Genomic DNA, 16,306 nt, shown 5'->3' on the forward strand with positions numbered 1-16,306 from the left:
ATTCAAAATCTCCTATTATATATTTCTTCTCTAATACCATTTTAACAACTCTAATTATCATTACTCATTTATTAATAAATAGTTTATTTTTCCCTGAAAAGACCATGCCCTGAAGTGATGAAGTAACTTGCCTGAGGTCACATGGTTCAAAACTGTTAGAACTGGGTTTGAAATCAGGTCTGTTTAATTCAGAGTCTAAATTTCCAGCTGCTGTATTTGTTACCTCTCTTCATTTATTCACTTTGGTACTCTCCTAAAGCCAAGTGCCTTGAGTCCAGCAGCTGGTACTCAATAAGTGGTAACTGGTCAAATTAACTAAAAAAATTTAAGTGGAGCTCTCTTCAGACAACTATGGGAATTACTGAAATCCCAACAAGGATATCTTTAAATAATCGCATGTGTCTGAAAAAGCATATTACAAATAAATCCAAAGTATCCAATCGCAATAAATGTATGCGTGAATTAATACTATAATGTGGGTATTAAATCATTTTTAAAGTATACTATCTAATGTTACATTTCCTCCCAAACTAACACAAAACATAAGACAAGCAGTGATAAACCTTCATTCATGAATACATTAAGGCATTATAAAATTTTTCTTAACGAATGTTGCACTTGAAGGAAACATTATTTATTTACAGTGTTAATGAACTTATATAACAAACTCATTAGTTTTCTTAACTCCTCTTTCAATTCCTTTAAAATGAATTATCTCACTCTATGCATTTCTCCTATTTAATAGATGAATATGCTCTTTATTTTGAGGGCATAACAATACACAAGCATGGTCACTGGCTTGTGCAGAGACAGATCAGTAGGCAGGCTTCCCTCAGGAAACAGCGCTACAGAACACAAAGGAGCAACGTGTTTCTGAAAGCAGAGGAGGACTCAAAGGCTGAAGGACAGGTAGGATCTAGACAGATGACATGAGTGGAGTAGGGGAAAGGCCCAGATTCAGGAGAAATCTCGGTGTGCTGGGGAAAATTCAAGTTGGCATCATAAGTTAAGGAGTTTGGGCTTTATCTTGACTGCAAAAAGGAGCTTCTGAAGGGTTTTAAATGAGGAAATTAGGATCAAACTTATACTCTAGAAAGATGACCCTGGTGGCAGCATAGGCTCATCGGATTTGACAAGGGAAGAAGTGGAGGCAATTTGAAGAGGTGATAGAGGCCAGAACTAAGTTAATGACAGTGTGGAGAAATAAAAATCTCACTTTGTCTATATGTTCCTTTTTAGTCTTATCACTGCTTAGCACTTTGCAACCAACAGGCAGGAAGGTGGAAGTGTTGATTTTACTTGACAGAGATTTTACCTGCCTTCCATTTCTACTCCATCTTTAAAATGCAATTCAACACTTTGTTTGACAAGTCTAAAGCCTTCAGCCAAATCCAAAACTCTTACCGGTCACGAATTTTTTATTTTATATTTCAAACACTATCGTTCCTAGCAATATGTATTTTTAAAGCACGTGCACTTTTCTTTTTCATCATACCTCAAAGTCTGTTTCTTTTATGGGTAAGAAGAAGCTAAGTAAAATGACTGCTCATTTTTTTCAGTACACATTTATTATATTCAGGGAAGTAAAAAGATAAAAGTAAAGTCAAAAGAAAAACATCTTTAGAAATCCTTTCGAATGAAAATTGTGAAGTAGTACAAAACCACCACAATCACAAAGATAGTAAATATTCTCTATGTACTTTAATTTAAAATCTATAAATAGATTTAAATATTTAGAAAAAAATTAACACATGCCCTTTGCACTGTCCTTCATTCAATTTTACCTTTCAATTCTCTTTAGCATCTCTGCCTTCCCATCATTTTTAGTTCTGCGAACTGAATTCATGCATTCACTAGGTTGAAACCTAGCATAAGAGCCTTCTCTCTCATCTCCTGACTCTCTTTTCATTTCTTCAAGAAGTTAACAGATCGGTCAGTGAGATGTCTGGTCAACCAAAAATTGTATTCGGCCCCAAAAACAGGCAAATTAAAATAATCATATGAAAGAGTCATTACAGAGATAGAATTGACCAGATATACAAGAGAGAGAAGAGGAAAATAAAATTTGATAAAAAGTTCCTAAGTAAAGATGTACACAACAGTGTTATTTTATATTAAGAAAAAGGTGTGTGTGTAAACACACTAGTGTACATCTTCCAACCATATTTTCTTTAGAAGTATCTCTTATTCTGAGACTGTGTTGTTTCCTACTTCTCTCATAAACTTCCTTACTAATATATTTCTTGTATATGTAATATAGTAAATGTTATAACATGTTTAAGGGCTTACTTTAACGCCATTACACAGTGAAATAAGAAGATGTCAGCCCTATTTTGGTTTTGAAATTGATTTGAAAACTGTATTAGTCTGAGTAATCTAGAAATCAGTAATCTAGAAGTCTGAACAGGGGTACCTGGGTGGCTCAGTCAGTGAAGCAACCGGCTTCCGCTCAGGTCATAATATCATGGTCTGTAAGTTCGAGCCCTGCATTGGGCTCTGTGCTGACAGCTCAGAGCCTGGAGCCTGCTTCAGATTCTGTGTCTCCCTCTCCCTCCACCCCTCCCCTACACATACATATTCTCTCTCTCTCTCTCTCTCTCTCTCTCTCTCTCTCTCTCACACACACACACACACACACACACACACACACACAAACAAATAAACATTAAAAAAAAATAGAAATCTGAGGAACACTGATGTAGAGGATTTGAAGCTGGGTACCAGAAACGTTAAATACTGGAGGTGGAACAGGTTCGGGAGCACATATTTAGTTTAAAGCAGCGAATGAGAAGTGTAGGTAACCAAGTGGAGATGTCCAGTGAGTCTGAAATATACATCAGCACACAAGTAAAGATTTCCAGTGGACAGCTGAACATGGAAGAACACAGATGGAAACACAGATGAGAGAGTTATGCAGGAGAAGGTGCAATGGGGATCCTTGAGAGTACTGTGACAATAAATAAAATGAGGAAGTAGAACTACAGGGTGATAAGTTTTATGACGGAAAGAGCAAAAGGAGCCAATTTAGGAGTCCATCCTAGCCTGTCAAACAGCTCCTCTGTGTACGTCTGAGGCCATGGGGACTCTCCAAAGTACAGGTGCTCCAGAGACTGGAGCTGGAGCCACAACCAGCTTTTCTGCTTTGGGTTTCCAGGTTTCTGCCTGTTAAATTGCATTCCTTTTCCTTTTTTTTTTTTTTTTCCTAGCCTAGTTCCTTCTGACTTATACTGATTTGGAGAGCATTATTAATTTTACATTTGTCATCTCCACAACACATTGTTTCCTAAATCACACTTTTGTCTCTATGCATGACCCAGAGGCTGGTTACACTCGTTCTTAGAGCCCTGTATTTCTGTGATACCACATTATGCCCAGACCACAACATCCCAAGCCCCACTACTCAGAGACGCTGGGCTGAGGTGGGAATAGGTCAGTGAATTGAGCCTAAAAAGCATGATATAATCAGTACTGGGTCCAGGCTCTACCTAGTAGATAAGTAGTTCCTGCCCAGATTACAGAAAAAGCAGGGGGACAACCAGAAAAGACTAAATGGTCATGGCAAAGTGGAAGAAAACTATTCAAGGAAACATTAAACACAAAGTAAATTTTATTACCATGTGAGAAACAAACAAAAGAAACTGAAAGAAGAGAGGCAGACAGCATGTTATGAATAGGGGGTCTTTCCTGAATAGGAAAAAAAGAAGAATTTTATTAACAAGAGCAAATTTTTCCAGAAACATTTTATATAAAGGAGATCACTATATCTGTGTTTAATTAAATTATAGAGCAAGAAGAAAACAAAGCATTTTGTCAAAAAGTAAGACAACTGATATCTAGTAATTATGGCTTTTTTCCCCCACGACCCTCTAGTTACTGTAAGAGTATGTTTGACTTTATATTTTATCATTTTTACATTCTGCATTTGTATCATGAACCTAAATAGTGAAAAATTACAATTGAAATTTATAAAATACTTGTTTTCTTTTCAATTAGGTACATAATTGGTACACAATTAGGTACATAATTTGGGAAGTGGATAGGAACTCATCTGATTCAAATGGACAGACAACATGGTATTCTGGACTGTGTAAGATCATTAGGAATATAGATCTTATCTGCTATCATCTTGTGTACCACCCAGATTTGATAAATGTATTATCTATGTCTTTAAGCCATTAATAAATATTTTGAAAACAGAAGAACTAGTAACTTCATGGCATTTCCCTGTAGAAATGCACACTGAACTCTCAATCAATTAAACAGTTCTGCTATCTAGTCCATGTTAAAAAAATTCTATCCAACTTAATATACGTATATAATGTATTTCATATACGGTTATTATATGTCATATATAAATGCTGTCATGAATGAGTAGCAAAAATAAATGAGGAAGTATGTATCCATTGGGAAAAAAAATGGCTGAAAGTGATGGCAAATGCCTACCTGTATATATTTGTGAATGTACCAAGAAGCCTGCTTTCCATCATTCACTGATTCCACTGTAGTGTTAGCCACACCAACAATATCACCACCTGCGAACACCCATGGTTCACTGGTTTGCATAGTTTCTGGATCTACTTCTGGGAGATTCCATCTGTTAAATTTTAGAGGGCTCAAGGCTTCTTTTACTGTAAGAAAAAAAAAGTGAAAGATAAGAGGCAATGACTGATTTGTGCATCACATAACAATAATTTGAAAATTAAAAAAATTATGACTTAATTATTGTTCTAGGGACTCAAACAACTGGTTTTAATGAACCATAAAAATGGAAAGTTAATGAAATATCTGAGTTAATAATATATTCAAGGCATACTGATTTAACCAATTCAAAGTATACATCACAGGTAGGTATTAAAGACTACATATTTGGGCAATACTTCAGCTCTGGTATTTATGTATAAGAAGTACAGATCCATGAAGAAGGAAAGTACAGCCTTTCACATGTTTGAATGTGCATATAATCCATTTAAATCCCTTTAAATGAATATAAAATGAATTTTCTAAAATTTTGTTTGTCTATACCATTATTTTCACAAATACGATATCACTCATAAGATCCTAAATTTGTTCCTGTGTGTCACAGATGTAAGTTATATTGTGAATTTGGGTGAATGGCCAGTCTCCTTTCACAACAAGAAATTTTATAAACAAAACAAAGCCTTCTACATTTTCACCAAATTATTCGCACCTAATGCTAAGCAATTTGATGGACCCACAATATAGCTACATAAGCCATCAATTTCTTTTAAAACTTTTTTTTAATGTTTTATTTATATTTAAGAGAGAGAGACAGAGCACGAGCACGGAAGGGGCAGAGAGAGAGATAGAGACAGAATCTCCATCAGTGCAGAGCCCAAAGTGGGGCTGGAACCCACCAACCATCAGATCATGACCTGAGCTGAAGTCGGATGCTTAACCGACTGAGCCACCCAGGTGCCCCTCAATTTCTTTTTATTTTATAGAAATCAACAAATGCAAACACTACCATTGGTTCCTTGTGGAAACTGCTCTTTAAAGAATTTTAAGTTATTTGCTGTGCTCCAGTAAATCTAAAAGTGTCATGGAAAAGGAAGACTTTGAGTTCCTTTAAGAAAAATATCTAACGTGGGGCGCCTGTGTGCCTCAGTCCGTGTAGCGTCCCACTTGGCTCAGGTCATGATCTCACCATCCATGAGTTCGAGACCCGTGTCTGGCTTTGTGCTGACAGCTCGGAGCCTGGAGCCTGCTTTGGATTCTGTGTCTCCCTCTTTCTCAGCCACTCCCCCGCTCATTGTCTGTCTCTTTCTGTCTCAAAAATAAACATTAAAAACAAATAAAAAAAAAAAGAAAAATATGTAAAGGAATCTTTGAGTAGACACATAATCCAGATATTTGGAAGAGATCATGGAAGAGAATGTAAGTTATAGAAAGGGTTCAACAAGAGAAGGGCATAAAGGTTGATAGCACCATATATAATGGAGCAAACTGAGCCAGTGTTTAGGATTAAATGTTCTCTCCAGGTTTTCCTGTCATGGATTTTAAGTACAGCATCTCAAGACAGACTTGTGGAGCTAGTCTTTAATTCAAAAGAGAATATAACAACTTAAACTAAAGAGACTGTAAGGTTTTGGAACACAAAAGTTAGTTGTTTAACAAATTAATGAGTTAGTTTAAAGGAAAATAAGCAAATGTTAAAAAAAATGTTATTCTGATATCTAAAACCATTTCTTCTCAATAAAAATGGAAAAATAAGACACAAAAATAAACCTTTGTAGTTTTTCTACTTGAAAAATATTAGAATTTTAGAAAACTATTGAGGAATTACTTTGTGTGTTCCCTACAAGACTGTAGGTTCCATGAGAATAGCAATGTGTCCATGCTATTGGGTACTGTACCACAAAGCCTAGTACAGTACTTGTAGCATAAGAGACACACAATTCAGTAGATGAGTGAATGAATGAACGAATGAACGAGCAGCTGGATTAGTGCTATTGTGCTCAGGTTTTTATTCAAAAATCTAATACTGTTTATATCTCTGATGTGATTTCACCTTTCATCGAGAGTAAAATTAAATATTCATGTAATTATTTTCAATGCAGAATGGCATTTTGAGAAGATTTTTCTAATGTCTTTAAAGATCACATGAAAAGACACCTTTATCATTTGTTCCCCACATCATAACAGATCATCACTACCATCTGTTGATAGTTATCTGAGTTGCAAAAAAGTCAATGGTGAGTATGGCTTGTCAGTTCAACCTGTTGTAATAATGGTAACTGGAACATACCATCATTGAATGGTGTATGTAATGGGAAATAGAGTAAAATATAATTCTCCTGTATAAGAAATGACCTTATTTGTCCAAGACTTTGGTACAACTTTGCTGTATATAGAGAACTGAAATAAAGATTTTTAAATGAGAAGGAATTCAAAATTATTTCACCAGGAGATCAAAGCCCTTTTATACATTTTTCTCATTTTTTTACAGAAGTATCCTTGAAGGTTAGTACAGATTTCACTCTAAGCTTGAGCAAGGTAGGGATTATGCCTTAGTTATCTTTGATTTCCCATAGCAGCTATTAGAGTCAAAGACATATATACTGTGAAGTTATTGAAGCTTAAGCTTCAGGCTCTCTCACTTGCATGGTCCTTTTTTAAGGCCCTGTGCCTAAATTTGAATTTGTAATTTTTTTCTTTTAGATGAAAGAATCTTCAAATTATATAAGCTTCAGGCCTCATAAAAGTTAAACTTACCATTAAATACAGTGCGTTATACACAATAGGTGCTGAATAAATGCTCATTGAATTAAACTGAAGTTCTTGATTAATGCATTTTATAATTTCTTATGACTTAAAAATGTAAATAGTATGATTTACTTTACTATTAGAGCTCTATCACTAACTCAGTCAATAAGTAGTTAGGAGATGTTACTGTAAGTTTAATAAGTAAATCTTGCAATTCTTAAAATATTTAGCACCAACACCATAAGCCACCTAGGATCATTTATTTGTGAATTCAAAAGCACAATTCTATTCATGGGTCTTTCCATTATGTATGTATTATTTTATGTCCCTACACACTCATACATACTCATGTTTACTCTTGAAACATGCTATTTCCTCAATATTTGATTCATTTATACCTTGAAGACTTGGGCCTGAATATTAACTGTTTTAATTGTTTTATTATTTGTGATATCCAACTAACCTCACTAATGATCAAACAACTCTCTGATACCGTGTGCCAAAATAGAAAGGATTTTTCTTTTGTATTGAAAATTATTTCAGCCCACTTTTAAAAACTATGTACTCAATTTTCCCCCTAATCTTTTTAGAGGCCTTAAAGTTTAGCATCTCCATAGTTTGATTTAAAAAATAAATAGAAAAAAAATGAGGTTAAGCAGTTGGTTGTGATGTTATTAAATATTACAGCAAAGCTTACATCAGTCAAAATAGAGATCATTTGTTTCCACTTTAATACCTAATCTTTTGACTTATTGATACCTACAAAGGATCTTTGGAAAAACAAAGCATGGACAAATTTATATGAATAATTCTACAGTAGGTAAAAAAAAATGTTTTCTATCAGTAGCACTAAGCAGCTAATGCAAGAATGAGTATTCATTACAACTTGAACATCAAATGATTAGGATCATTTCCCTGTTGGCACAGTGGACTCTATATTTAAGTAGATGATCTATATCTGTGTATGTATGTATATGTGTATTTCAGCATTTACAATAAAATAGAGGGAAAGCAATGGAGGGAGATGATCCATCAATTTATTGAAACTTTGACTCAGTTTATGGATCCAAATAATACCTTTTATGACTTCAATGACTCTTCTGAGATATAGCAGTTATTCCCATTATTTAACCATATTTTGTAAGCTCCAAAGTATTCAATTTAGAACTGAAATCAAGGATTCAGTGAAAAAAATCCATGTGCATATTATGCATAATTTGTCAGAAAGAAGTTCTTTTATTTAGCTGTTTCTTACGAGGAAGACTTTCATCCTCCTCATCATTGTAACTATCCTTCTATGAACTCCTCACACACAGCTCACTTACATCTCTGCTGATACATTTAAGTTGAAATACAATGAAAATAAATCTCAGAAGCACATCTTCTGTTCTGCCTTTATCTAGCTTGGAAGGAGTGAAAGCATAAGTGGATGAAAAATGTATATTTACATTTGCAAACCAAATAACTACTTGCTATTTCCTATGAAGTGTTAAATGAATATTAATAGAAGGACTGTATTTTTTTTCTTCCTTGTTTATAAAATAACGGGAGTGAGGGAAGAGGGATTTTCTGTTATGATATGAGCACTTTTACCACGGATTTCCATGAGATTGCATCTTGATGGAGACTGCAGCATATGTCCCAATAGCTCCATAGTTGAACAGAAAAAGAACTTGAAAAAGAACCCTAAAACATGCTTATTCACAGTCTATATTATTCTGCAAATGGGAGAGAAATGTGTTAAGTGATATGGTGCCTGGAATTTTATGCAGTCTTTAAAAAGAACGAAAACATCCTTAATTCATACCAAACATTCAAGATTTATGTTAATTTTCTGCTTTAATTACTACTATGTTCGAATGAGCTTATTTAAAAAACAAAGACACTCCGAGGTAGCTTTAAAACAAGAAATGGTTTTGAAATAGGAACTTTTAGTCAATTTAATGTTATGCATGAAATGATTTTTTTATATAGACTTAATTGTATTGTGACACACAAGTTCTTCAATAAGCCACAGCTTAAAATTGCAGAAACCGTCCCTCAGGGACACATCACTAGCAGATGCAGATTGCCAAGGTCAATTAAACTGATGTAGCTGTGCTGTCATATACGTAGAAGAGAAACCCACAAGCATATGACAAGTATATTTCTCAGTATTTATAAAAAGATGTCAAGAATGTTATATTTTAGTACATAAATATAAATTAATTCTGCATAAACAATAAAACAATACAACAGGAATCATAATGAAGAAGGATTATTAGTATTCTTTGAAGTGTTTGATATGCTATAAAACAATAGGGGGATAAAAAATTTCAACATTTATAATAAAATGATATTTTGAAAACATGGATGAATTCATCTATATGCTTGTTGTTTAATTTTGCATAACCTATTAGCCAATAGGACCAAAGCACATGAAACAAAAAGGTGAGCTGAGGCAATAATCTCAGTGATTCAAAGCTGAAAGCAAAATCTCTCCAAGAGCAAATGAATTCTAATTACAGGGCCAGGATATCAGAGTTCTGTTTCAATAGAATAATCTGGGGTAAGGAAGGGAAAGAACCAGAGAATGCCTTCCACTAAAAATATCAATTCCTGGGGCGCCTGGGTGGCTCAATCGGTTGAGCATCCAACTTCAGCTCAGGTCATAAATCTCACAGTTCATGGGTTCGAGCCCCACATCAGGCTCTGTGCTGACAGCTCAGAGCTTAGAGCCTGCTTCAGATTCTGTGTCTCCCTCACTCTCTGCCCCTCCCATGCTCATGCTCTGTCTCTCTCTCTCTCTCAAAATAACATTAAAAATTTTTTTTAATGTTTAAAAAAATATTAACTCTGGCTGGCATGAGCTTTTCTTCACATCTCCCTTCTGCCTCTAAGTATTTGAATCAATATGCAATCCATTCACAAACACAATGGAACTCACAGTGAAGATTCATCATTGTCCTTCTGTAAACCCCACAAAAGTTAACCTTTATTGTGCACGTTCCCATTTCTTCAGGACCTCAAATATCATCTCTTACTCTCCTTAGGATACTGTATTTCTCATATTTCTCCTCTCTTCTCAAATCCTATTTTGAAAAACTTTAGTTTTGGAATGGTTCTCTTTTCTCACTCTAACTTCTTCCTTTACCTAATTTTAGGGTAATTTATACTGACTGCCTTCTTTCTTCACCACCCAATTATTCTTTCCAGTCTGTCCCTTTAATAAAAACATGGTCTCCATGGTCCCTAAATTCTGTGACCTCAGTCCTCCCTTCTGCCTTCCTGTAGCATCCAATACTTATATCACATTAATGTTAATCTCTTTCTTTGACTTGCAGAATGCTACAGTATTCAGGCTCTCCTTATCTTTAAACTTTCCTTCTTGGGGTCTGGCACCTCCTCATCTCCTCTTCCTCTTCCCAGTCATGTGCCTTTAACTTCATCTCTATGAAAATGACTTCAAACACAACCTTGAGCTCTTTTATTCTGGCACTTGTAGTTGCCTGTTAGAGATTCCAGTGTGGATGTTGTACTGTCCCTTCCAAATCATCACTTCTAAAACCCAGTTCACAAGCTTCTCCTGGGCCTTTCACCATCTCTCGATTGACATTAGTAAGTTTGCTCTTTCAAGTCTTTTACTCATTGTGACCGCTATTTCTTTCCTCTTCTCCTCAAACTTTTGATGGATGAAGCTCTTTTTTCTTGTCCCTGCTGTCAGGAGAAGACCTTGTCTCATATTTCATAAAGAACGCAGAGGTTATTATATGGGAACTCCCCGGTCTTCCCATTGTCCACACTACAAACTTACTGAATCTGTATCCATTCTCTCTCTCTCTTCCTTCTTGTTTATAACAATTACTAAACTCTCCTTATCAAAGGCCAGTACCTCCACATGAGTCCTAGAATCTGATCCTCTAGTCTTTCTTAGGTAACCTAGGGATTTTCTCCCTAGATTGCATATTCTATTATCATCCACCCCCTCTGAATTGTTTCTTATAAGCATGTATCTACATGTACAGTATCTCCCGTTTTAAAACCATTCCAGATCTGCATTTGCCTCCCAAAGCTTCACTAAAACTTTTCTCACTAAAATGATTAATTAGCTCTAGGTTGCCACATCCAATGACTCTTTTCAGTGATTACCTTGCTTCAGGAAAACTAGGGGTAAGGTGGGTGAGGCACCCAAAGAAAAAAACTTAAGAAGATCTTTATGTTCAGAACCTTAGGCTCAAGTGCAGGTAGGTACCTCACTTGTCTCACCTTAATTGTGGTACTGCCTTTTCCATTTTGCAGCAGCATTTAACAGATGACCACTTCTTCCTCATAAATGTCCCTTAGCTTGCCTTCAATGACACGACACTTTCTGATTTTCCACCTGCCTCCATGATCACTCTTTAATCTCCACTTCTGCTTTTTCCTAGTCTCCTTTGTCAAAGTACCTAGAAATAAATCCTAAAAATCTTAGCATAATCTTTGAATCTTCTCTCTTCAATAAACTCGACATCCAATCAGTTACCATGTTCTGGCAATTCATCTAAAGGCAACTCTCCTAGTTACTTCTTACATCTCATATCATCCTCACTTAATGAAGAACATTAAGAAAAACAATCAATATTTACTGATCCCCTGTTTGAGGCAGGTATAATACTGTACAATTCTATATAATAATCTCATTTAGACCACAAAACAACTCTTTAAGGTACATATTACCATCTTAAATAGAGCCAAGGGGTGGCAGAGCTGGTATTCAAATCCAGTTAGTTCTGACTCCAAAGCCCTCCTTGCCACTGACCTTTGGTGTGGGGGCAAGAAAAAGCCAGGAATGGTCCAACAAGGGTCTCTTAAAGCTTCACAACTGGGAAGGAACTAAAATGAAGCAGAAGGGATTGGAAAAACCACAGCAAATTCTAATCTCGACCAGCTTTACAGATAAATACCCTTTAGGTCAACTCTTCCAGTGGAAACTTTTCTTTTCCCTTTTTGGTAAATTAACCACAACCACTTTCTGTTAACCTAGTCACTATGTGACTTCATTTTAGTTATTTGCTTTGCCTCCACCACTCCTTGAGTTTAAGGACCATACCTGAGTCAGCTTCTTCCCCAGCATCTAGCACAAACTGGTACATAAAAGGAACTTGATGAATGCTTTTTGGTTGAAAAAATGTAATATCTGTCCATTCTATTTATTTGGCACTCATATTATCCTGTCTTGATTATTCTTCCTGTGTATCATACTTCCACAATTAGAGAAAGCTCATTGCAGGAGGAAATCCAAATATTTTCCTTTTATTTAAAAAAAAAAGCTTCTAAAAAAAAACTTCTATAGTGACAAACACACTGACTAGGAAAGAATATCCACTTGGTTAATTTGATTGATTTAACTATTCCAATTTTCCTATTGTTATGGTTAAATAATGTTCAGTTTATATACGCTTGTAGAATTCAGGCAGTGGGAAAATACAGATTTAATTCTCCTCCCTTCCATGCTTAGAACAAGTTTAAGCTCCCCAAGTTAAATACAAAAAAAAAAAAAAAAAAAGGAAAAGAAAAAAGAAAATGGATGTCAATACTAGCCTGTAGCAACTCCTTTTGTTTTACTTGTATTCTACAGGGAGTGCCATTCTCATTTCCTAAACTGACCAACTAATCAATTAAGAATTAAAATTGTCCAAGCACTTCACCTTGATTTGCTTATTTTCTCTGCAATAATTTCATCTATTTAAAACCCTAAACTCCTTGAAGATTTGATTTCATTTTAACTGGAAGAGATCTCCTCAAGGAGGTCAATGTCCTTGAAGGAAATATATGGGGATTGTTTTCAAATTCTCTGTTGGATTCCCAAATGCTGTACTTTGATTTACTTATTTATATTCAATGATACCATCTACTTAAGACTACAAACTCCTGGAAGGAATAGATCATTCTTTAATCTGATTTGGACCATAATCATCATAATTCTATGCACATTTGGGTGCTTAATACTTCTTGATAATTAGGAGACAGTGAAAAAAGAAAGGCTACTGAAATATTCTATATATACTTCTCAGTGAAAGAACCTTTTAAAATGCTGAATGATATCATCAAGTGATATAAATAATTAAAGAAAGGGATTAAGAAAAATGTTTAATATAAGTCCCTATTTGCTACATTTAAGGCATAAATAAAAACAAATAGAAAGCTAGTAGTAAATTATACTACTGGTGAAAACAATATTATTAAAATATAAGTGAATCCTGAAAAATATTTTAATTAACAAAATAAATCAAATGGAAAAGATTCCCTAAATAGAGCTTTAAAAGTAAGTCTATGTGTGTTTGACTGCCATGACTAATTATGTATCCATGTAATGTGTGTTCAATTTGGGCTTATTTAAATAGCAGAAATGCTCATTAGCTTCAGTATATCTGTGAAGCTTCAGTAAACAGTTTAATGGTTTTTATGTTTAACCAATTTCATAAGTTCCTGTAATTTTAGCTTTAGCAGCTCATTAATGTTATTTTTTGATATCCATCTTATGCCTGTTTTTTTCCCTGTCAATCGTTTGTAGGCATACTTCAATGCAAACTTAAAACATACAGTAGAATATATTTTAAATAATTTTAGTACATCAGTAAATGCATAATTCAAAAATACAGCTTCTTTATATAGAGCATGGGTTTATTATGATGCAGTTAAGAAATACTTTGGTATTGGCAAAGGTTATTGTGTTCATAATGATAATAATGACATTTATTGAGAATGCCTCCATGAACTCATGGTTGATTCTGATCTAGGCAACATACATATTGTCTCTTTGAATCCTCACAAAATAGATGTTATTTCAATTGTACGGTTGAGGAAACTGAGAGTGAGGTAAGTTACGCAAGTCACACTCTTAGGATTTGAACCTAACTACAGATCACTTACAGATGTACCAACTGGAAAAGCCCAGAGGTCTTTAGGGGTATTTGGAGATATATACCTAGAATTCAGGAGAGAGTCCTATGCCTTGGGATAAGATATAGTCATAAAGATGGATAAAGTTCATCAAAAACATAAATCCAGGTAAGAGTCAACCAGTTATTTTTTACAGTGGCAGCAAGCACAACCTGAACTAAAGTCAGAGGGGGAATTATCAGCATCTCATGAGATTCAAGGTATTTCTGAGCCATGCAAACCAAGAAGAGATAATTTCAAGAAGTGTAAAATACAAGAGAAATGTAAGGTAGGTACCTAACTTGGTGATGTCAAGGTCAATGAGCAGTAAAAAGATGACATTTGCAGGTAAATGATGAGAGTGAAAGGCAGAAAAAAAAGGGGTTAAGGACAAAGGATCTGACAAAGATGGCAAGGCAGTGCATACAGGATACCCTTTCCAGGAGTTTAATAATGACTGCATAGGAAAAAACTTAAGGCACTGGCTTGCATTCATTCATTCAATTAGCAAATATTTATTGTCTACTATGTACTAAATCCTGCTGTAGGCACTAGAGTAAACTGTAGATAAGAGACCTGTCCTTGTGGGCTATGCATTTCACTTGGCAGAAGATTCAAGAAACAGAAAGTAAACAAGTAAGTGAATTTTATGATAGTGAAAATGGTTATGAAGAGGATTACATTGAAGGGGGTGTTATAAGCTAAAGGAAGTGAAAAGGGGGACAGGTGCTTTAGATCTAGGGAGATGGAGGGTCACAGAGGGCTCTTTGATGAGATGACATCTGAGGGAAAATATTCTTAAGGGTAAGAATAAGCCAGCATGTGATGACCTCGAGGCAGATCACTGCAGGCAGAGGGAAGCACCACAGAGGCATTAAGGTGAGGTGAGGTTGATGCACTTGAAGAGTAGAGGGAAGTGGGAGAAAGAAAGGATACAAGGTAAAGTGGGGTGTGGAGGGGAAAGTAGGGACTTCATCAAGGAGGACTTTATAAGCTATGAGAAGAATTTTATTCTAAATAAAGTAGGAAATGACTGGAGGGTTTGGAATAGAGGAATGACATGATATAATTTCTGTTTATAAGGGCTGATTCTGGTAGGGTTATATAGAAGCAAGAGAAAAAGCAAGATGACCAGTAAGGAGACTATCTTCTTTATGCAACTGAGAGTGTCCAGCATCTGACTGTTCCCTAGACAGAATGAAGATTTGCTGCCTTATATATGACACTGTACATAAATACCACTTCCATATGCTTCTGTTTTTACTGTGGATTTTCATTTTGAATAAAGCAGTCATCCATTATATTCTGTTCATCCCAACATCCATCTAACTCTTCATTCATCCCTTTATTCAGTTAATCCTTGGGACTGTTCCAGGGGTACTTTGGATTAAAATACGAATACCCTACAGTCCTATTGTCAATATAATTTAGACCAGATAAGATATACAGAGAGAAGTAGGGGGAAGAGCAGGAGCCAAAATGGACACACATATTTAAATCTTTCCTCTGTGTATGAGGAAAACATATTTAATAAGCATGTTCCCTTAGATTTCTAGTACCCACCAACTTTGGAATAAAATTCAGATACCTTAGCCTGACAGTGAAAACGTTTTGTGGATTAGCAATGATATGTTTTTCCACCTTTACAGTTTCTCACTGTGTACCTTATGATCTAGCCAAAGCAACTACTCCATCCACATATCTACCTGTTCACTGTGATGAAACGTGCTTTCCTGGTCTCTGCTCTCTCAAGTCCCACCTGTCTTCATCTCTACTACAAATGCCACTACTTCCAAAAAACCTTTGATTCTTACAGCTGGAAGTCATCTCTCTGCCCAGAGTGTTACACTAACAGTTTATCTGCTTCTCCTTGCATCACTTTTGACCTAATGGTGTTTTTATTTAGGTGAATTTTTCTCTGTCTATTGGACTGCAAGCTCCTATAGACAAGAACAATGTGTTCATTTTTGTGTACCCAGGAGAACCTAACACAGAACCCTATATACTTAACAAATACAGAATGAAAGAATGGGAAATAAGATCCCACAGCATGTAGGAAGGCAGAATAAATAGGGTATCAAAATTATTGGGGTGCCTGGATGGCTCAGTTGGGTTAGTGTCCGACTCTTGATTTCAACTCAGGTCATGATCTCACAGTTTGTGAGTCTGAGCCCCATGTCAA

The 16,306-nt window shown here is 35.4% G+C and overlaps 1 protein-coding gene and 1 long non-coding RNA gene across 9 annotated transcripts in view; one reads left to right on the forward strand and one right to left on the reverse strand.

Annotated features, from left to right (window-relative positions):
• DPYD (dihydropyrimidine dehydrogenase) overlaps positions 1 to 16,306 on the reverse strand; it is an 858,821-nt gene that overhangs the window by 416,756 nt on the left and 425,759 nt on the right. For all 4 annotated transcript variants that reach the window (XM_042952991.1, XM_042952985.1, XM_042952988.1 and 1 more), the window contains exon 12: positions 4,444 to 4,628. In XM_042952991.1, the coding sequence (XP_042808925.1) occupies positions 4,444 to 4,628 (185 nt within the window). The remainder of the gene's footprint in view (positions 1 to 4,443; positions 4,629 to 16,306) is intronic.
• LOC122228113 overlaps positions 1 to 16,306 on the forward strand; it is a 47,703-nt gene that overhangs the window by 1,713 nt on the left and 29,684 nt on the right. For 4 of the 5 annotated variants that reach the window (XR_006206425.1, XR_006206422.1, XR_006206426.1 and 1 more), the window contains exons 3-4: positions 6,617 to 6,713; positions 14,282 to 14,413. This is a non-coding gene — a long non-coding RNA (uncharacterized LOC122228113). Of the gene's footprint in view, positions 1 to 745; positions 910 to 6,616; positions 6,714 to 14,281; positions 14,414 to 16,306 lie in introns of all 5 variants that reach the window. The other variant, XR_006206424.1, reaches the window with a different exon arrangement.

The sequence above is a fragment of the Panthera leo genome, chromosome C1, assembly GCF_018350215.1.
Source record: "Panthera leo isolate Ple1 chromosome C1, P.leo_Ple1_pat1.1, whole genome shotgun sequence".
Lineage (NCBI taxonomy): Eukaryota > Metazoa > Chordata > Mammalia > Carnivora > Felidae > Panthera > Panthera leo.